At 55.3% G+C, this 20,087-nt stretch overlaps 2 protein-coding genes and 1 non-coding gene across 4 annotated transcripts; 1 reads left to right on the top strand and 2 right to left on the bottom strand.

Moving 5' to 3' along the window:
• The first annotated feature begins 125 nt into the window (after window positions 1-125).
• On the top strand, window positions 126-11,217 carry Chst13 (carbohydrate sulfotransferase 13). The gene is made up of 3 exons (XM_004671676.2): window positions 126-225; window positions 6,959-7,041; window positions 10,372-11,217. The coding sequence occupies exons 1-3, from the start codon at window positions 126-128 to the stop codon at window positions 11,215-11,217; spliced, it is 1,029 nt and encodes a 342-aa protein (XP_004671733.1).
• On the bottom strand, window positions 3,953-4,059 carry LOC123461790. The gene has a single exon (XR_006637855.1). It is a non-coding gene; the product is annotated as a U6 spliceosomal RNA (small nuclear RNA).
• Window positions 11,218-12,215: 998 nt separating the features above from the next.
• C6H3orf22 (chromosome 6 C3orf22 homolog) lies at window positions 12,216-16,394 on the bottom strand. Of its 2 annotated transcripts, XM_045153627.1 has the most exons (4): window positions 16,232-16,394; window positions 14,877-15,053; window positions 14,425-14,550; window positions 12,216-12,949 (listed from the first exon to the last, which is right to left on the bottom strand). In XM_045153627.1, exons 2-4 carry the CDS (start codon window positions 14,963-14,965, stop codon window positions 12,778-12,780), a joined length of 387 nt encoding a protein of 128 aa, XP_045009562.1. In that variant the 5' UTR covers window positions 14,966-15,053; window positions 16,232-16,394; the 3' UTR covers window positions 12,216-12,777. The 2 variants fall into 2 exon arrangements, with proteins under 2 accessions (XP_045009562.1, XP_045009563.1); XM_045153628.1 differs by lacking the exon at window positions 16,232-16,394 and having other exon boundaries at window positions 14,425-14,576; window positions 14,877-15,047.
• Window positions 16,395-20,087: the final 3,693 nt, after the last annotated feature.

Below are 20,087 nucleotides of genomic sequence, written 5' to 3'. Positions count from 1 at the left end.
CAAGGGCGCGGAGGGGCGGGTCCTAAGCCCGAGACTGGGCGGGGGCGGGGCGGGTCCCGGGACCCGCTTCCTCACCCCAGGCCGAGGGGGTAAACTGTCACCGGCCCGCTGGCGCAAGGCTCAGCATGGGTAGGCGCTGCTGCTGGCGGCGACGCGTGTCGGTGGCCGCGTGTCTGGGCGCCGCTCTCCTGCTCCTGTGCACCGCGCCGCGCGCCCTGCGTTCCGGTGAGTGCGCGGTGGCCCGAGGCGCCCGCCCAGGCCAGTGTCCCCGCGACCCGGCCAGCAGGACTCCTCCAGGGCAGGGGCGTAGTGGCAGGCGAGGGTCCTCCACGGGCCCTCCCCACACATCACCAGGGAGAAGTGACCATTCCTGGGACCTGATGCTGTTGGTGCTTGTTGAAGACGTTTGGACAGTCCACTCCCTGATCCCTGGAAATCCCACCATGTAAGGGGTCGAGGCCCGCTGGGAGTTGTTAAAACTCCTACCCGAGTTGTCCATGTGCACTGGGCACTGTGCTCCAAGGCCCCGCTGGAATCCGAAGTCTGCACTGGGTAGCACCCACCAGGAGGGCGGGGGTGAGGGGGGTCAGGGCCATGTACCTGACCAGTTCTGACCAGGCATGTGGCTAGTCCCACTCTGATTTTGCTCAAGTTTCCTCAATCTCTCCGACCCATTTCATAATGCATCTGAAGTCAGGTGACCAGGCAGTGGGACTATCTCTCCTTATCTCTCTCTCTCTCCCTCCCTCCCTCTCTCTCTCTCTCTCTCTCTCTCTCTCTCTCTCTCTGTGTGTGTGTGTGTGTGTGTGTGTGTGTGGTCTGCTCACCTCCAAAGAACCCACACTCCAGGGTGGACAGGGACAATGGGGCCATGGGTTGGGGTGACCTAGGACACAAGGTGGTTGCCTGCAGGGCTGGTAGTACCCTTAGAGAACCCCAGTGGAGAGGTAAGTGGATTGAAGGCCTGCAAGCCTCACCGGCTAGATGGACTTCTGCCTCTCCCACAGCCTCACCAGTCCCACCTATGAAATGGGGTGTTGAGTCCATCCTTACGGGGCTTCTGGGAGGGCGAGCTTGAACGTGACAGTAGACAAACAGTGCTTTGTCCCCAGCCTCTTCACCGTGCTGACTGTGGTCCCCAGGGGTGTCCTAGGCTCCCTTCTGGGCCCCTGGGCTGGATGCCGGGACTTGGCTGGGGTCCAGATGCGCAGAGCTGGGGAGGCCTTCGCAGTTCTCACCAGGCCTCTCTGCTCACTCACCCTGACAATCAACAATGTCAAGCCCAGACACAACCTGTCAGTCCAGACACCTCCAAAGTCCCCCAGCAGGGGCCACAATTCCTCTCACCACCCACTATGGCCCTGTCCCTCAGCGGGCTGTGCTGTATGTGGGTGTTCCTCATGTCCAGCTAAGCAGTGTCCCCTGGCCCAGACTGAGGTGTGGCCCCAGTGTCTGTGGCTGCACAGTCTCTGTCCACCCAGTCATTCAGTAGACAAATGTTTACCCAGTCTGGGGCCATAGTGGCTCAGTCCCCTTGGGGCTTAGCCCCCACTGCAGGGTAAGAAGATTTCCAACTGTCTGGGCACAGAACATTTGTCTGGGTGGCCTCAGTGTGTCTGCATGTCTCCTGGGACACCTCTCTCCTGTCTCTTCCTCCAGCCAGGTCTGACAGAACAGGGGTCATCATATCTGTGGGCCCCTCCTTTCCTGTAAAACCTGGGAAGGACACCTGGTACAGGAAAGGGGGTGGGAGAGAAATGTCTGAGAGGGGACTTGTGTTGTCCTGTGTACATCACCTGGGCTCTGTTGATGCCTGGTTATGAGCCTGTCACCTTGCAGGCTGGCCTCACACTATCTGGCCTGGATGACCTTGCTTCTGTTTCCCCAGCCCTAGGGTCTGAGCTCCCTTGGGCTGCCCTCCCTGCCTCCCAGTCTCTCTGTGGTAGCCACTCAAGACCTGTCCCTGGTGAGTTTGCATTGGCAGCTTTGCAGACAGCATTGAGCAAGTGAGAGTTGAATAACTCCAGCCCACCCAAACTGGCTCCCACCTCAGAAGACAGGCATGCTCACAGCGGGCCACAGGACATCAGCAAAAGCCGGTTCTGCTGCTGGGACTCCCACTGCCTGAGGCCTCAGGGGGCTTTCCATCCATGTCCCTGTCTCTACAGCCATGCTTGGGTTGGAAGCAGATTGTGGGTGTGGTCTGTGGACTGTGAGGCCTCAGCACCCAGGAGAATCCCAACCTAGGTGAGAGATCCCTGTCTCTTCCCACTCTAAAGCATGAGGTGTACATCACTGTGTGCTGGGCAAGGGGGACATGAATGGATGCTGGTCACATTTGTGCTCCAGAAGCCCCAAAAACTCAGAGACCTCTGGCCAGTGGGATAGTCACTCAGGATCCAACCTCTGTCCCACAGCCCAGGGCTAGGAGAGAAAGGGGCACAGGGAAGGTGAGACAGTTAAGACACCACTGTCCCCTACATGGCACCCTGGCCCCTGGGTCCCTGTGGTGGCTCCACTGACACCCTGGGGGGCCCCCTTCTGCCTTTTCCTCTTGACATCTCTGTTTGGACCTGGCTTCTGGGTTCCCTTTGTCCGGAACACCTCAAGCTGTGTATCTTCTGTGTCCGCTAGTGCCAAGCCTGTCCTGTTAGCAAGTTGGGAAACAGCAAGGACCCTTGTGAAGCTTGCATTGAACATGGAAACCCCAGGTCTCCCCAGGTCTTCCCTCCCTTGACCCATCTAGTCACATCTGGAATAGGGAGATACGTTGATTGGCCAGGCCTGGGTCACATGTCTCTCCAGCACAGGAGAACAGAAGAGTGTCACAGCACTTAGTCTGAATGCCAGGCTGGTCAGCAATAGGAGGCTCGCCATGGGGGTGCCTCTGCAGGAGAACTCAGGTGCCTCACAGAGCTTGAACCTGCTGGCAGGTTGGTCAGCTCACCACGGTAGGACTTGGCAGTTCCACTTTGCAGGGGAAGCAACTGAGGGCAGGTTTAAGCCAAGTATGGGGCAGGATTTAAGTCCGAGAGCCTCAGGGTCAGGGAAAGAGGACATCTGGTAAGTGGGGGAGCTGCCCAAGACTGCTGTCCCAGCCTGCTCCCCCCAGGAGCCCCGTGGCAGCTTCAATGTATTGCCAGGGTCCCTTGCTACCCTTGTAAATCCCCCCCCCCACACACACACTTTGTAGAGCAAAGGTATTTGGGTCAGACCTTGAAGGGTGTATAGGAATTTATATCAGAAACTGAGAAAATAAAATAATAGGCAGAGGGAATACCACAGACAAAACACAGAGGAGTAAATAAAATGGCCTGTTGGCAACGTGTTGGGCAGGTGCTCTTGGTTCTTGAAAAGGGCGATGGGAAGGAAACCTGTCAGTTGGAGTCTAATTTTGAATAGACTTGAGTGGCAGGTAGGGCTTGGGAAAGTCTGTCCAAATACATAGCTCTCAACTCTGCACAAGGCATGAGTCCCAGAGAAACCAAACAATCCCTTTCCTTATAGAACCGACCTTCCAGAGAGATTAGCCCACTCCCAAGTCAGATAGTGTCAGTAAGTGCTGGGAAGAAATTAAAAGGAGGCTGAGTTAGACTGGCTGGAAATGCGTTCTGTTACATGAGCGAAAATCTGGTCAGTGAGAAGCAGCTACCCAGGCAAGGTTCCTGGAGAAGCATCCAAGGCAGTGGGAACAGCTCGTGCAAAGGCTCTGTGGTGGGAAGAAAGGCCATCTTGGTAAGAGCCAGGTTAGTGACGAGCAAGGGCAGAGGTGTGCAGGAGTGGCCCTGAAGAGGAACTAAACTCAGCCAAGCTGGAGGGAAGCCACCTGTTACTGGTATGTGTTTGTTTGTTTGTTTGTTTGTTTGATTTGCAGTATACAGACTTGAACCTAAGGCTTCACTGGTAATAGGTAGTGCTTTACCACCCAGCTATATATGCCCCCCCCTTTCTAAAAAATATGGAACGCTTCACGAATTTGCGTGTCATCCTTGCGCAGGGCCCATGCTAATCTTCTCTGTATCGTTCCAATTTTAGTATATGTGCTGCCGAAGCGAGCACATATATACCCCCTTTTAACCTTCTTGAGACAGGGGCTCTCTAGCTGTTCAAACTGACCTGGAGCTCACTATGTAGTCCAGGCTGGCCTTGAACTTGTGACCCTCCTGCCTCAGCCTCCCAAGTAGGTGGGATGACAGATACGAGCCACAAGGCCAGGCTGCTGCATGTGTTCTGAGGTGGCCCGGGTGAGAGGAGTAGAAATAGGTGACTGTCCTAGAGAGCTGATGGTGGCTGCGGGGGCAGGGTGGGGAGCCGATAGTCACAGAGGAGGGAGGTGGGGTGAAGAAGGCCCATCAGACCAAGGTTCCCTCACAGATGGCTTGTGAAACCCTGAACGGAGAGATTCAAGAGAAGAGGGAAAATCTTTTGTTCCAAAGTGAAGTGCTTTTCCCCCATGTGTTCCTCCTGGTGGCCTTATCACAGGAAAGAATGGCCCCAGTGCTGGAACACAGGACTCCCCTGAGAGCCCCTCAGGAAGAGTGGGCCCGGCAGACCCGATGGCTCTGGCCTGCCTCCCCCCCCCGCCCCCCGTGCTCCTGCAGGATGTCTTGCAACACTGGAGGGTGAGAACTCATTAACCAGAACCCAGCTGCCTGTCGCAATCTGCTCTCAAGCTGGAACTCGCCCACTGTGGGGCCTGGGGCTTCCTCTGGTGGGGGTGAGGGCCAAGGACCATGGCTGTCATTACGTGGGGCTTCTCTGTGGAATTCCACCAGACACTGTGACTGGGAAGGGACCATGTAGTGTCTGTGGGTGCTCCGCTGTGGCCTGCCCATACGTGACTGTGAGTGCCCTCCTGTCCTCAGCTGGAGCTGCCTTTTCAGCAAAACTGAGCTCCTGGGCTCTGAGGACCCACAGATCCATGTTGTGTGGGACAAGCAAGGGAGCCACAGGCAGGAGTGTGGGCATTAGTCGTGCAGACACTGGCACCTGGGCCCGGGTCTTACAGCCTTACAGCCAGCCAGCTTAGGCCTTGGAGTTTCTTGGCCTCCTGACCCTCAGTTTCTCCATCTGACAAAGGAGACAGGAATAGTTCCCGCCTGCGCAGAGGGTACAGATCAATGGGCACAGAGCATAGTACAGTGTATCCTGTCACCCACTCCTGGACTCCCAGGGCCTCAACAGGACCCCAGCAAAGCTCCCTCTGGTGGCCAGTGGCACTTTCTCTTGGGGGCTCCATCCACCCTGCAGAGGAGCTAAGCCTGGCACAAGGCTGGGCACCTAGGTCTCTGCTGGTCCACACTGGTAGCCTGTGCTGGAGAGACAGCTGCACGGACCGCTTGCATGGCCTGGCCCTGCTAGACACCAGGCCTGTTTCCACCCCTTCGATCCTGCTCTGGGCTCCTCCAGAAATGCCGCTGTCCCTTGGCTCTGTGCCTCTGCCCTTCTTTCTCCCAGCTGTGGTCCTCCCATTGCTCCCCCTCGCTGGCCCGTCTGTCCTAGTGTCCATGCTGAAAGACAGGCGGGATGGGAGGGAGGGGGCTGGAGCTCCTCAAGGGGCTAAAGCTGGGAACAGGCCAGATAGGCAGGGGACTAGGAGTAGGGTTCGTGTGGCCCCATATGCAGCCAGCCCAGCAGCCTCCAGTGCACTGGACCCAGTGGTCCTCGAGGAGCCCCTTCTGGTTGACCTATTCCTCCTTGTTCCTCTCCGAGGCCAGCCTGACCATGCCCGGCCTCGGGCCTTGGGCTCTATGCTGGCAGAGTGGAGGCGGCCCAGCCCTGTAATCAGTGACCACAGCTATTCTGAGCCCTCTCTGGTGCCATCCCCTCTCACTCTCTTCTCGTTGGCCTTCCGGGTCCAGCAGCTGTGGTCTGGTTGGGAAATGGGAGGCGTCGGGGAAGTGGTGGCGTCTGGAAGGCTAGGCACCTCAGAGCAGGGCCCAGGGGAACTGGCTGTGGCATGGTCCTTGCAGGCTGCTCCACTGTCCCCTGCACACAAACCCACTGCAGCCTGAGGAGACCTCGTCACTTCTTCAGGATGGAGGGAGGAACCTGCTTCCTACCTGGTAGGAAGTGGTTCCGCCCAGCTTAGCTTGTGGTGGAAGTTGCTGTACTTAGCTCATGGCAGCCTCCAGACCCACTGGGGCCACCCCTGAGCGCTGCCCTCCCTGGACAGCTCACTCTATGACAGTGGAGCTCTACAGGGAAGACAGCCAGGGCCCGGAGGGTGAAGTCTATAGAGAGGAAATTCAAGTGTGGGGCCCATCGGTGACCCCAAGGCATCATAAGCAGGCCCTGAGCCTTCTAGGCCTCAGACCCTTGCACAGGCCTTGGTCACAGGACTCCCAGCTCATTCCAGGGACACACGTGGCCAGGTATGTGGGGACAGTTCTATAGTCTTAGGGAATCAGAAATATGTACCTGGAGACACAGAGCATTCCTGCCCCTCTTCCAGTGACAGGCAAAGCTGCATTTAAGCACTGTGGGGTACATACAGGATTCCACGTGTGCCCACAGCATGTCCTCTAACCTGCGTGTCCTCGCTCTGAGATCTTGCAGTCTGGTTGTGTCACCTTCCAGCCCTTTCTGGTTATCCACACCCCAGTCCTGGGAGTGGGGGAAGGGTGGGCAGGTGCCTGTCAGCCTGAGGCAGGTGGAGCGGGGTAGTCAGGCCTTTCCCAGAGGGCCGGTGGGCTCCTTCCCTTGTGTTGCCTCTGCCTTCCACCTCCAGTGTTGGAGAGCATGACGTGGGGGTGGGAATGACCCCAAGGGCTCTGCTAGCATCCCCCCTGCCACTCTACCAAGTCCCTGTGAGGCAGGGAGGTCACAGGAGGGAAACTGAGTCCCACAGGTGGGTCAGATGTGCCCTAGATAGCTCGGCCAAGCCCCACCCTGTTCACGGCTGGCTCAGCCTCACCTGGTGGCAGTAGTGACATTACACCTCTCCTTGTGCCCACAGCATTTCAAAACAAGGCCCTGGGCTCCAGCTGGCTTGGAGGAGTGAGGAAGAGTCCCCTGCAGCTGCTGCGTGACCTGGAGCAGGTAGGTTGCCAGGGGGCTTCCCAGCTCTCTCACCCACCATCCCTCCCACAGCAGCCTGGGGCCACACTCAGTATCTGTCCTGTTCTGTGCACTGTAAACACAAGAGAGAAACAAGCCTGAATCTGACTCAGGGCCCACAGACCAGCGAGGAGACGGATGTCATGCTAGTCCCCAAAGTTCAGCATATGTTGCACAGGTTAACGTGCAGGGAGCCTCCTCCTCGTCATCTCTCAGCAGATGGACCAAGTGGCCCTTCTGTGACCACACACAGCCTTCAACATGCTCACACACACGCAGGCACAGATGTTCCTTGACTCAGGATGCTGTTATGTCTCAAGAAACCTATCGTAAGTTTAAATTGTCCAAAGTCCAAACACATTTAATACTCCTGATACCCTGAACACCACAGCTCAGCCACACAGCACACTGCAGGGTGTCACTGCTCACCTCAAGATCATGGGCTGAGAAGGGCAGGGCTCGTGACTCATTGTCCTGCCCTGCTTGTTTTGGGGAGGTACAAAGGATCCATATGAAGTATCACCACCTTAAGAAAAGGTTCAAATTCCAGGGACTGGGAGAGAGGGCTTAGTAGTTGAAGGCACTTGTAAAACCTAATGGCCTGGGTTCGATTCCCCAGCACCCACATAAAGCCAGATGTACGAAGTGGCAAATGTATGTGGAGTTTGTTTGCAGTGTCAGGAGGTGTGACCATTCATTCTCTCTCTCGCTCCCCTCTCTCAAATGCATAAATAAATATTTTAGAAAAGAATGGGTCCAAATATGAAACTCAGAGTTGCTCTTCCTGAATGCAAGTTCACACCAATGTAAAGTTACAAAAAAAAAACAAAAAACAGGCCCAACATCATGCTTTTCTAAGTCAGGGCCTGATTTGCATGCTTCTAGGAGCCCTGTCCCTGGCCCACACCCAGAAGAGCACTTACCCAGAAAGCATGTATTGAGTACCTACTGTATGCAGCTCATGCTTTTGTGCTTAGAGCAGGAGGGATGCCATCCAACCTGGACTGCACTAACATGCAGCTGAGCCTTGCTCTGAATGACACTGGGCACTGCAAGGAGGTCTCCAAGAGGCCTCTGAGAAAGGGGTTTGCAGTGAGGTCTGAAGAGGGAGAGGCAAGTGCCCATGGCAGAGGAACAGCGAGGTCAACAGCCTGGCAGAGAGCAGAGGGCAGAGAGGTGTATGAGGAGCCTAGCAGGCAGGCAGCATTCCTCAGCCCCACTGTGTGGCAAGGGCAGTAGGACCAGTAGGTTTTAAGCAGAAATGGCAGGGTCAGAAGACTCCCTCGAGCTGCTGGTCAAGATGGGGTTGTGTAGGTTCTGAGCTGGGGTGCACCTTTGGGTTACAGGTAGGAGAGCCCTGGTTCAGAAAGGGTATCTGGCTGGTGCTGGGTTTCACAGCAAGTAGAAGGGAGGCCAGGCTCTCGGGAGGGCCCCAACTTTCCCTAGCTCTGCAGGCTTCAGAGGCAGCTCGAGAACCCAGTTGGATAATTGAGATCAAGACTTAGGAGGCCTTGCGTTTGTGGCGGGTGAAGTGACAGTAATAGGAATGGTTGTGCTGACAAGCACAGACCTGGTGCCAGGCAGTGTAGCTCTGTGTGCCCACCCACGCATGGCAGCCTGTCAGGTGAGACACTGTCATCTGTTCGCAGGTGGGGAGACACCTTCAGGTGCGCATTTTGCCTGTGTCTCTGCCTGTCTGTCTCTCTCTGCTTCAACTTGTTGCTTAGCACTCATTGGGGCTGACTAGCACAGGAACCCCACATTGCACCCCTCTCCCTCCATCCTGGGGTTGCTCTGAAGCGAGTCCCAGCCCACGGATTCTGTGACTACATCAGCACTTGCTTCTAAAGGAAGAGTGTCCCACCCACGCATCCTTTCTGAAACCCTTTCTGTCTCCTTCCCTACCCTCTTGAAACCAGGTGTCAAGCTGGGTTCTGCACTTTTGCTTTTCTTCTCCCACTTAATGGACTCTGGGCTCCCATGAGATATTTCAACAGCGTAGGAAACCTAAATATATCCATAGCACAGATGTCCAACCATCTTGTGCATGAACAGGCCTGGGGCTCTCTCTACCAGCCTCTATGATGGCCTCGGAGGTTTTATCATTTCTAAGAAATAACTCAGCATAAAATCTATCTCAGTGGTTTTCATAATTTACAAGGTCTTGCAGTATCGCCACTTTGTAATCCCAGAACACTTGCATAATAACAGGGATCATGCCTGCACTAGCCATTATTTTCCTTTTTCCTTCCCCAGGCCTCAGACAACCACTGGCCCACATGAATTTAAAATGTGCCAACCAAAACTCCCTCTTGTTAAGAAGTCTGCATAGGGGCTGGAGAGACGGCTCAGCGGTTAAGGCGCTTGCCTGCAAAGCCTAACGACCCAGGCTTTGATTCCCCAATACCCACGTGAAGTCAGATAGCAATGGAGGGTGGGCAGGGGGAAGTGCTTCGGGTGTTGGTCTTTTTTTTTAAATTTTTTATTTATTTATTTGAGAGTGATAGACACACAGAGAAAGACAGATAGAGGGAGAGAGAGAGAATGGGCGCGCCAGGGCCTCCAGCCTCTGCAAACGAACTTGATAGCTTTACTTGTTTGGCAGCTGTGAGCTGGCCTAGGCTGTGGGAGCAGCAGCAGGTGGCAATGGCGCCCTCTAGTGTTCTAGTCCTAGTGTAGGTCCAGAGTATTCGGACTTTCAGCCCTACTAGTGTCCCTGTCAACACAGGAAGTGGAATCCTTAACATTAGTCAATGTTACAGCTCTCCTTTCCTAGAGGGGGGGAAAAATCAAGCAAGCCCCACAGCAATGTGCTCATTCATAGAAACAGAATTAATTATTATTATTCTTAACCAACACCACATAACACTCCTTATATCCTGCTAGTAAGTGCACTTAGAGACTCTATGGAATTAAATGAAGTCATTGCCGTGGTGCGGCGTCTGGCTTTTTTCCAGCAGTGAACAGATCAATTTGTGACTTCTGGGCATGGAGCGTACTCTGGTCACCCTATCTATCTGTCGTACTTTGCCCTGGTCACAGTTCATTCACTACTTTTCCGAGCGCCCACGCAGTATCTAGCGCACACCCTCCCTCTTTTTCCCCCAAATTCAAGTCTACTGCGAACCCTAAGCCACCAGCCAGTCCAGGGCGGGGATTCGAGTCCAGGTGGCCCCGTCGGAGTACCTGGAACACATCGCATCAGGGCAGCAACGGAGCTGGGGGTGGGAGGTTCACCGGGGCGCTCGGACGCGGGGGCCAGAGCTGTGACCGGCGCGCCTGTGCGCTCCTTCCCTCCCCTGTCTCCTGCAGGGTCCGCGCTCGGCGTTGGCAGAGGTGCACCAGCAGCGACGCGACCTGCTGCGCGGGGCCTGCAGCCGCCACACGCGCCGGCAGCGCTTGCTGCGGCCCGAGGACCTGCGGCACGTGCTGGTGGACGACGCGCACGAGCTGCTGTACTGCTACGTGCCCAAGGTGGCCTGCACCAACTGGAAGCGCGTGCTGCTGGCGCTGGGTGGCCGCGCGCGCGGAGACCCCCGCGCCATCCCCGCGCACGAGGCTCACGCGCCGGGCCTCCTGCGCTCGCTGGCCGACTTCGACCCGGCGGAGATCAACCGGCGCCTGCGCAACTACCTGGCCTTCCTGTTCGTGCGCGAACCCTTCGAGCGCCTGGCGTCGGCCTACCGCAACAAGTTCGCGCGGCCCTACAGCGCGGCCTTCCAGCGGCGCTACGGCACGCGCATCGTGCGCCGCCTGCGGCCGCACGCTGACCCCGAAGCGCTGGCCCGCGGCCACGACGTGCGCTTCGCTGAGTTCCTGTCCTACCTGCTGGACCCGCGCACGCGCCGCCTCGAGCCCTTCAACGAGCACTGGGAGCGCGCGCACGCGCTCTGCCACCCGTGCCGTCTGCGCTACGACGTGGTGGGCAAGTTCGAGACCCTGGCCGAGGACGCGGCCTTCGTGCTGGGCTTGGTGGATGCTCCGGGCCTGCGCTTCCCCGCGCCGCCACCGCGGCCCAAGGCCGTCCCCGCGCGCGAACAAGCCAAGCGTCTCTTCCAGGACATCAGCCCCTTCTACCAGAGGCGCCTCTTCGACCTCTACAAGATGGACTTCCTGCTCTTCAACTACTCCGTCCCCTCCTACCTGCGGCTGCATTAGGGCCAGAGGGGTCCCTGGAGGGTCTGGAAGAGACCCAAGGACATGCTGGTGCCCCAACTCATGGGACCCTCTTCGGGAAACAGTCAGTGGTCATATACCTGTATGGAGGTCTCTGCTCATGTCTTGATGCCTGTTGCACGCACCTCCCCAAAACTCTTGGGCAGACAAGAACTCCGTAACTTTTTTTTTTTTTTTTTTTTTGCGGCGCGGCAGGAGCTGTCCATGGTACAGAAACACAGAATGCTAGCGCTGGCTCAGTGTGGCCAGTGGCCCTGCCCTGAGACTTCCCCCTTCACTTACTCTGGCATGGATAGACAAGGCAGGGAGAGCCATTCTTGGGGAACAGCCCTCTCTGTCGTAAGCACTGCTTAAGAGCTGGCATGAACTGCCATCCACTCTGCCAGTCACACAGGACGACCACCACCCCTCCCCATGGGGCTGGCCCTGCTCTGGTCCCACATTTGGTCTCAGTCTTGTAAGATGCCGTGTTTGCTAGTTTGCCAGCACAGCCCAGGGTCCAATGTGGCGGTGGGGTTTACAGGACCTTGAGGAGCTAGGGCAGCGGTGTTTTTGAAATAAATGTTTTGTTACTTTCTCACTTTTGGAGTTCCTACAGTTTATTGGGCCATTTGTTCTGTGGGCACAAGACTACTGAATCGTGGGCAACGTAGAAGGATCCTTATTCTCCCCCTCCCCTTTCTGGGGAAATAGGGCCATTTGCTCATCTGACTAGCCCCAATTTTGTTTACCCTCCCAAAGACTTCAAGAGGACTTTCTAACCCCACTCTTGGTAGAATGGGAGAGGGTGAGGAAACCCCTTAGATCTCCTGCTGGCATCCTGCTCCACAGTGAAAAAGTGTCTTTGTTTATCCACCCCAAGTATGGACAGGACAGGGAAGAGTGAAGGAACCAGGATTTACTATTTTTACACAGGAGCACAACTTAAGTGATAAATTAATGGTGACAGGATTGCCAACCACGAGGGTGCAATGGTGACAGTTACAGCTGCAGCTGACGGGCCTCAGGATGCCATCAAGAGGGGTCTGGTGGAGTGACACAGCTAAAGGCCCTTGCTAGGCTACGGGAGACCAACCGACAGAAGGTCTGCTTCAGGACTGGACTAGTGGGTGTTGTCTACCTTCAAGGTAGGCACAGGAAACTCTTAGCCAGGGATCCAGGACGAGGCTTTCCCCAAGGCAGGCCCACTTCTCCCAGCAGTAAGGAAATGGTTTTCGTTCTTAAAGAATATTCTCTCTTCTGAGTTCAGAGGAGTCTGTTTTGAGGAGCTGAGTGTGGGATTTTGTATAGACATAGGCGGACCCTGATTGGTTATGCAAATTAAATCCAAACCGCGAGGACCAATCAGAAAATCCCATCAGCCTGCCAAGACTGAAAATGATCTTGCTGCCTAGAGGGCCCCCACCCACCTATTACCACTGTGACCACTGAGTCAGGTTTGGCTTTTTAAAAAGATGGCAAAGTGTGCGGTAGCAGAGTGGAGTTCCTTGTTCCAAGATGTGTGGAGGGGCAGCAGCATTCCAGGAGAGAGTCCTTGCCACCTCACTGGTGCAGAAGCACTCTATACTGGCCTGTGAAGCAGGCAGCTTCTGAGGGCATCAAGTGGGGGAAGCGGATGCTCAGCAACTTGAGTTCCCAGAAGTTATGCTGAGGGCGTGACGGTCGGGGTGGTGGGCGATAGCTGGATGGTGAAGCGAAATCTGAAGCCCTGAGCCTACAGAAACCACACAGAGCCACTGGTTGCAGCCAGAACTGTCCCGAAGTTGGACAGGGTCAGACCTGGGAGGCCTACCACATCATCTCCTCCTGGCCAGGCCTGTCCTGACCCTCTCTGCAGTTCATGGTGTTCAGGAAGCACCTCACAATGCCCACCCATTACATGAGTGGCCTTTCAGTGCCTGTCATGCCAATTTGCCTGTGATACCACTTGCGACCCAAGATTGCCCCCCCCACCTCCCCACCTGAGACTGCCCTGCCCTGGTAAAGCACCCTTCAAGACTTCTAGGCGGGACCTTGCGCTCTTCCCACATATGGCATTTGCAGGTGCAGCCCCACCCCCACCCCAAGAATCTCCTCCAAGGTCCGTTTCTCTCCCTCTTCTATACATTCCCCTTCCTTCTCAGAGCTTTGGGCCCCATGTGTGACCTCCATGGATGGGTTCCTAGTAAGAGGCAGGAAGAGGGTTCAAGAGCTGGATTGGTGTCTCTCCATTTGCACCCTGCCCAATTGCTGTGGTCTGGTGGGTCTCCCAACCCCACTCTTTCCTAGCTCCTGTGCCCTGCCTGCCCCTCCAGCTGGGGAGGGCTTATTTCTTGACAAAGCCCAGCCTCAATGCTGCCCTACCTCTGGGAGGTCCTCAGCCAGACCTCACTGTTGCCCACAGCCTCCGTGTCCCCTGAAGCCTTTGCCAACTGCCTGGGGCTCATCCTTGGCTCTATACCCTCCATGCCCAGGGTGGAGCAACAGTACCCTTACATCTGTGATGGGGGCCTTGGCCAAACCCTGCCCAGACGTGGTTCAGGGCATGTAGGGCCAGTCTTGCCTCCTTCCCTTGCTCCACCACAACTGTACTTGACTTCCAGTCACTACTGACCACTTCCCAAATGGAAACTGAGATACAGGGTCTCAGTAGCTCTCTGCCCAAACTCAGCAGCTCAGCCCCTCAGGTCTGTTAGGAGAACTGGATTGGAATCCTGGAATTCTGGTGTTCGAGGCCTGGGGCTGAGGTGCACATGCCCGTGTGTGTGCATTTGTGCATCCGTATCGTCTCTAGGAGTGCTGAGGAGTGGGTGTACATCCTGGTGACTGGGCAGAGCTGGTACCCAGACTGAAGGATGGCTGTGAGCCAGTCAGGAAGGACTGTGCCCTTGGTCTCAAGACCCCAGCCATGCCAGGATTGACTGAAGCAGGAGGAAGTGGTGGAAGCACCGGGGCGGGACTGGGGGGTCAGGAGGTCACCCGACACCTGTTCCTGGGAGTCGCTAAGATGGAGCAGCTAGCCCACATGCCTGTGTACACACTGGGCTGCAGCCTGATGGATTCTCTCACTTCCTGTGCCTCTGGGGGAAGCATGTGGCACCATGTGTCCACTGTCCGTGGGAGGATCTGTGAGGTGACTGAGGTCTCCCTATATATGGTGATGATGGGGACACATGTTTGTGGCCACTGAGGGCAGACCAGGGAACTTACCCTGGGGATGGGATGGACCTCCTTGGCACCAGATTCTTCTGTAGGGGGAGCTGTTCCTCCAGTGGCTTGTTCCTGACCTCCCAGGGTTGCAGGGACTCGGAGGTGGGCTCCGTCGGCCAGGAGACTCTACGAGGCCCTTGAGTGGTGAGGTGCTGCAGCCACCAGCCACACAAAAGCTCTCCTCACCTGGAGCATTCTGTCTTTCAGGCTCCGAAATGAGGGCTTTGCAAAGACTAACCCAGTGGCTCATGGATACCTCTACAGAGACCCTGGACTGTAGCTGGGCTGGGGCAAGGGTGGGGGAGGGAGACCCCAGGCTGTTGCACAGCACGAGTTTCTCAAGGGCCCTTGTGGATGAGAGACTTCCCAGCTTGAGCTCCTCAGTGTTCTTGGGGACCCTAATAGTTCAGAGGGCAGCACAACTCGGTCTTAAGGGTCTGGGTATCTTGTACCTGAATGGGTACTTGTTGGCGAAGCTCTTCTGAGTCTTGATCCATTTCTTAGTGTGGGGAGACTTCTTGGGGGATTTCGGTTCCATCATGGTAGGAGTCAGGCTGTGGCCCTCCCAGCCATGGCTAGAATACAAGAGCTGCCAAGGTGGGCATGGAGCGGGAGACCACAGGCAGGGTCTGAAAGGTGATGGAGAACACATTATTGTCACTCCTGATCTTCAGGGAAGGGAAAGAGGTTCCAGAAGGGCCTGCTTTGCCTGCATCTACCTGATAAAAAAAGTAGAGGATACTGGGGGTCCAGGGTGGGCTCCAACTGCTGGGCCTTTGGGCTGTTAGTCCTGGGTGACCAAGGAAGCAGTACTCTCTTGGGTCCCTCACAGCCACTCAATGTCTGCCCTCCATTTTGCAGAAAGGCTTTCCAGCTTGGTAGGTACCCACTCCCCCCACCTCAGGGAAGAGGCTACTGCAGAATCCAGGGCAGCCCTGGGTCCCCTGGCCACCCATGCTAGGCATCTCCACCACCTTCTTATGGTTCTACTCTAACTGGCTTGGGACTGTCCTCAACCACACGCGCTGGTGGAACTTACCAGGCAGTCCAGCCTAAATCCTGAATGTGAGAATGATTGGGTACTGGGTTCAGAAAACCCCAGAACAGCCCCTGAGGGTGGTCGTGACCTCCCCACTGTTGAGTCTGGTTTTCGCACTCAGAAGCCTCAGTCAGAAGGGGAGGCCCAGGGTATGTGAGGAGCTACAAACCTCAACAGCAGAGCGCTTGGCACTAGCCTAGGTGACTCCTCGGGGCCTGACTCTGGCCATGGTTCTGACTGCCAGGCCAGCAAGGGAGCCACTGCCGCCTGATTCTGGGCAGGTAGGCCTCATAGACCCATCGCAAGGTCAGCGCCTCTAAAGTCACAATGACACAGCAACTGGCGGTCCCAGGGGCTCTGACTCCAGCCAGAGCCCCACCCTAGATTAGGGAGTGGCTGTGAAGAGAGCTGCCAGTGGCAGAGCTTGGCTGCCTCCTCAGCGCCATGCGCCATGGGGAACATCCACACCCACACATTTCATAGCCAAGATTTGAATTCTGTAAACAGAAGAGATCACTAGAAACTCTCTGGGGCTGCAGAAAAGGTCCTCTATGGTTGACCTTGACCTCAGCCCTAGCTACCATTTCCTGGGAAGCAGGAAGGAGAGGGCTGAGGGTTTGCTCCGCAGCCTGAATTCTTATGTCCCAGGATGGGCCCGACCTCTCTCTGCCTCCCTGGGAGAGTGAGACTAGCTCCAGAAAAGTTCTTGCTTGCCAAGGAACTGTGCCCCAGCTAAGTAAGGAAAGGGCGGAGACGCTGACCACGCACTCGAGGCCACACCGCTGGTGAAAGCAGAGGCCGGAGCTGTGCGGGCTCCACGTGCAGCGCTCGGGCTCACTGCTGACCGCTCCAGGTCTCGCCGCCGTCCACACTGCCCGGCACGCAGAGGGCGAGAGCGCGGGCTCACGGCACGCCTGCAGATGAGGCTCCAGTGGGCAAAGGCGCCTCTAGAGGAAGCCGGTTTCCTAGGGTGGGCGGGACGATATTATAGGTGGAGCGCAGGGGCGGGGCGGGGCCGAGTGGGTGGGATGAACGGTGGAGCTAGCACACGATTGGGCGGAGCGACCTGGTGGGCGGGGCCAGGCCGTGGCTGGGGGCGGGGCCGGGAAAGCCCCGCCTGCGATGTCCGTGGGGAACTGAGCTGGGGAGGCCGAGAGGGTTCCGGAGGAGGCGCCGGCGGGAGAAGGCCTCGGTCCTGAGCGCATTCTCCTCCCGCCGCGCCGTGGAGGTTCCTGCAGCGGGGCGAGGAGGAGGACGAGAGGGAGGAGCACGAGGGGGAGGAGGACGAGGAGGAGGGTGCGGGCCGGAGGCGCGGCTTCCGGTAGAGTGTGGCCCGCGCCGGTCGGGTCCTGCCATGTCGCTGTGGAGACCTGGCTCGTGGGAGATCCGGGCTCCCCAGCTGCTGTGCTCGGAGGACGAGTGGGCTTTGTCCCCCCCGGGGCTACCCCGGACCCTCCAGGGCCACTGCGGGTGTGGGGAAGGACCCGCGGGATCAGGGTTGTTGGCACATGTCACGTGACCAGGCGGTGGGCAAATCTCCCTTTTACTTGTAAATAGACATCATTCTGTTCCAGGCCCGGAAGACATAGATGTGAGCAAATTAACAAAGAACCCTTGGTTCGGCTCTAGTTCGAGGCTGTGCCCTGGAATTCCCGGCAGTAAACGTAGATGTGGAGCACTGAACCCTAAGCATCTTACCCCATGTCACCATGCGTGGCTAGATTTCCTCTGCAGAATGCTCTGGAAATTATACTGGTCCTATCCGTTATGGAGCCAGCCCCGCCGCTTCTCCATTCCCTCTCACCTTCAGCAACACCTGGTCACTCACTCTTCCCACTGTATCCCTCTGTTCTGTGATTGATCTCCTTTTAAAATTACTAGATGGTACCAGATTTATGCATTAGGTTTTCCCTAGTATTCTGAGTATTGGCTTACAGCTACTGGTTCACTGTCTTGGTTCTTGGAAATTTTAGAAAACCCTTGATCATTTTATAAACAGCCTATCTTTTTAGCACAACTCTCAGTGAATATTAGCTGTGTTATTCTCCACGTATGAAAAGGGAAGGGAGTATTGGGTCCTTTGCTACTTGCTACTTGGAGAGCAGCAGGCCACACTGCTTCATTCAGAAGCCAGTTGAGGGTCTGAATTCATTCTTGACTTTCCTACAACTGTTGTTGCCAGGATGGTTTGGGGGAACTCCACATAGTTGGTAATTTGCTTCGCATCTAGATCTGATTTTCTTAATCCATGTAATAGAATTCAGTCAGAAGTGGTTTTCCCTTCAAATTCCCATTTCCTGCCAAGGACATATTAGGTAAAAATCAGATACTCTGTTGTAGTTTATCAGTAAAATTTAGCTAGCTGTGTATTCTTAGCTGTATCAATTGATTTGATGTAATATATTTTCAGGTAGGACCTTAAGGTATTAGGTGTGGCACTTAAGACTCTCAGAGTATCTACAAAGATGTTCTTAGGGGTTGAGTTTCCCTGCTATAGGAGTATTCAAGCAGGCTAAGTGGAATAAAATACAGGTAGATTCTAAAATTTAACTAAACACTGTACACATTCAATCAAAAACAGCCCCGAGTATGTATGCAAGAGTAGTTATTATAATGACCAGATCCTCTATCAACAAAGAGGTTTAGATTTCTGGTCTGTTGAGGGATCCAAGTCAGCTTGTGACCAAGTGAGACCCTTCCCTGGTGCAATCCCAGTTACCTTGGGTGATTTTGGTCTCAGTCAAGTTGCTGCCTGGGTCGTCGGGCTGCTGTTCTGATTTCTGGAGCTGGGCACTTGCTTTTCCTATGGGGCAAACTGAGCCGCTGCTGCTGCCTCTGCTGCTGCTGCTGCTGTAGCTGCCACTGCTGAAGCCACCACTGCTGCTGAAGCTGCTGCTGCTGTGTCCACTGCCGCTGCTCCCCCTGAAGCTGCTGCTGTGGGATCTGCCGCTGCTGCCGCTCCTGGGTCCGCTGCTGCTGGGGCCGCTGGTACCGGTGCTGGAGCCGCTGATGTTGCTGCCGAACTCTGCTCTTGCTTGGGTCCCGTTGTCAGCCCAAGTTGGCGTGGCCGGGTCCCGGGCCGCTGCTCTGTTCGCTGGAGCTGGGTTCAGGCGGTGGGGGAGGGGAGGGAGCCGCGGCTGCTCTGGTTGTCTCGCTGTTCCACGTGTTCTTCTACCTCGCAGTCGGCTCCTCTGTTGCTCGCTGCCGCTCTCCCCTCACGTTTCCGAGTTGCGGAGAGCGCGGTGTGAGGAGAAAATCCCGCACCTGGCTTTTCCTGCGGCTCGAGCCGAGTCTGGCGGTTTTCTGCTGCACCGCGGTTGCGGCGGTTGGCCAAGCTGCCGGAGCCGCTTTTCCCGCCTGTGCGGGCTCTGGATGCTCTATAACTCTTCTACTTCTCCGCTGCCGCTTCAATTTCCTATACACCTCACTTTTTAGTAAAAGTGTGTATTTTGCTGAGTTTTTTGGGTCTTTTTCCCCCCTAGGCTGCTTTGGTGTGGTACCTACGCTCCCATCTTAACCGGAAGTTATCAGTAAAATTTAATTCAAATGTTTTCAATAAAATCTTGAAAATTTGGACTGGAGAGCTGGTTTAGTGGTCAAGGCACTTGCCTGTGAGGCCTAAGGAGCCAGATTCATTTCCCCAGGACCAGGTAAAGTCACATGCAGGAGGTGACAAATGGGTCTGGAATTGGTTTGCAGTGGCTGGAGGCCCTGGCTCGCCTGCCCATTCTCTCTCTGCCTTTCTCTGCTTGTCTGTCTTTCCCTGTCGCTTTCTCTCTAGTAACTAAATACATTAAAATAATCTTAAAATTTTTTGAAAATTAACCATTTACCCAATATGGGAATTGAAAATATATTCTCCCATCCTCATAGATCACCTCTTCTCTACTGGTTGTTTACATTGTTGTGTAGTTTGATGCCACCTCATTTGTATATTATTTCTCACCTATTCTTTTAGTGTACTATAAGAAATTGTCTCTGCTGGGGAGATGGCTCAGCAGTTAAGAGCACTTGCCACTCAAGCGTGAAGATCTGAGAAGGAACCGAGATTGCCGAGTTCCATTTGTCCAGAACCCACATAAAAAGCTGGCCACAGGCCATCCACATCTCTGACCCATGTGTGTGTGTGTGTGTGTGTGTGTGTGTGTGTGTGTGTCTGTGTGTGTGTATGAGAGAGAGAGAGAGAAAGAAAGAAAGAAAGAAAGAAAGAAAGAAAGAAAGAAAGAAAGAAAGAAAGAGAGGGAGAAATAAAGAAACTGGGGAGGAGGGACGACAGAGACCAGAAAATCCCTGGAGCTTGATTACTGAAAATGGCAGCCCTGGGTTGAGAGAGAAACCCATGTGTGCAGAAGAGTGATAGAGAAGAGCACCTGAAGGTTTCCTTGGTATTCACATTTTTTTTTTCTCTGAGTGTGAGAAGTTGCAATGGAAAATAGAACTGTTACAGTAGATTCAGGTCTATTCCATTCTAAGGTTTGAATGAGAGGGGAATTGTTAGACACATGCCTGAGGATGGGATCCACAGGAGTCCAAGTCTAAGATGCCATCTGTCCTTCAGGTAACCAGTAACATTTCTCCACACACAAGAGTCTTGAATCTAAGTGAATTCTAGAAGATTTGATCA

The sequence above is a fragment of the Jaculus jaculus genome, chromosome 6 (assembly GCF_020740685.1).
Source record: "Jaculus jaculus isolate mJacJac1 chromosome 6, mJacJac1.mat.Y.cur, whole genome shotgun sequence".
NCBI lineage: Eukaryota > Metazoa > Chordata > Mammalia > Rodentia > Dipodidae > Jaculus > Jaculus jaculus.
The sequence above is the reverse complement of the archived record's forward strand: the minus strand, read 5'-3'. Positions and strand labels throughout refer to the sequence as shown.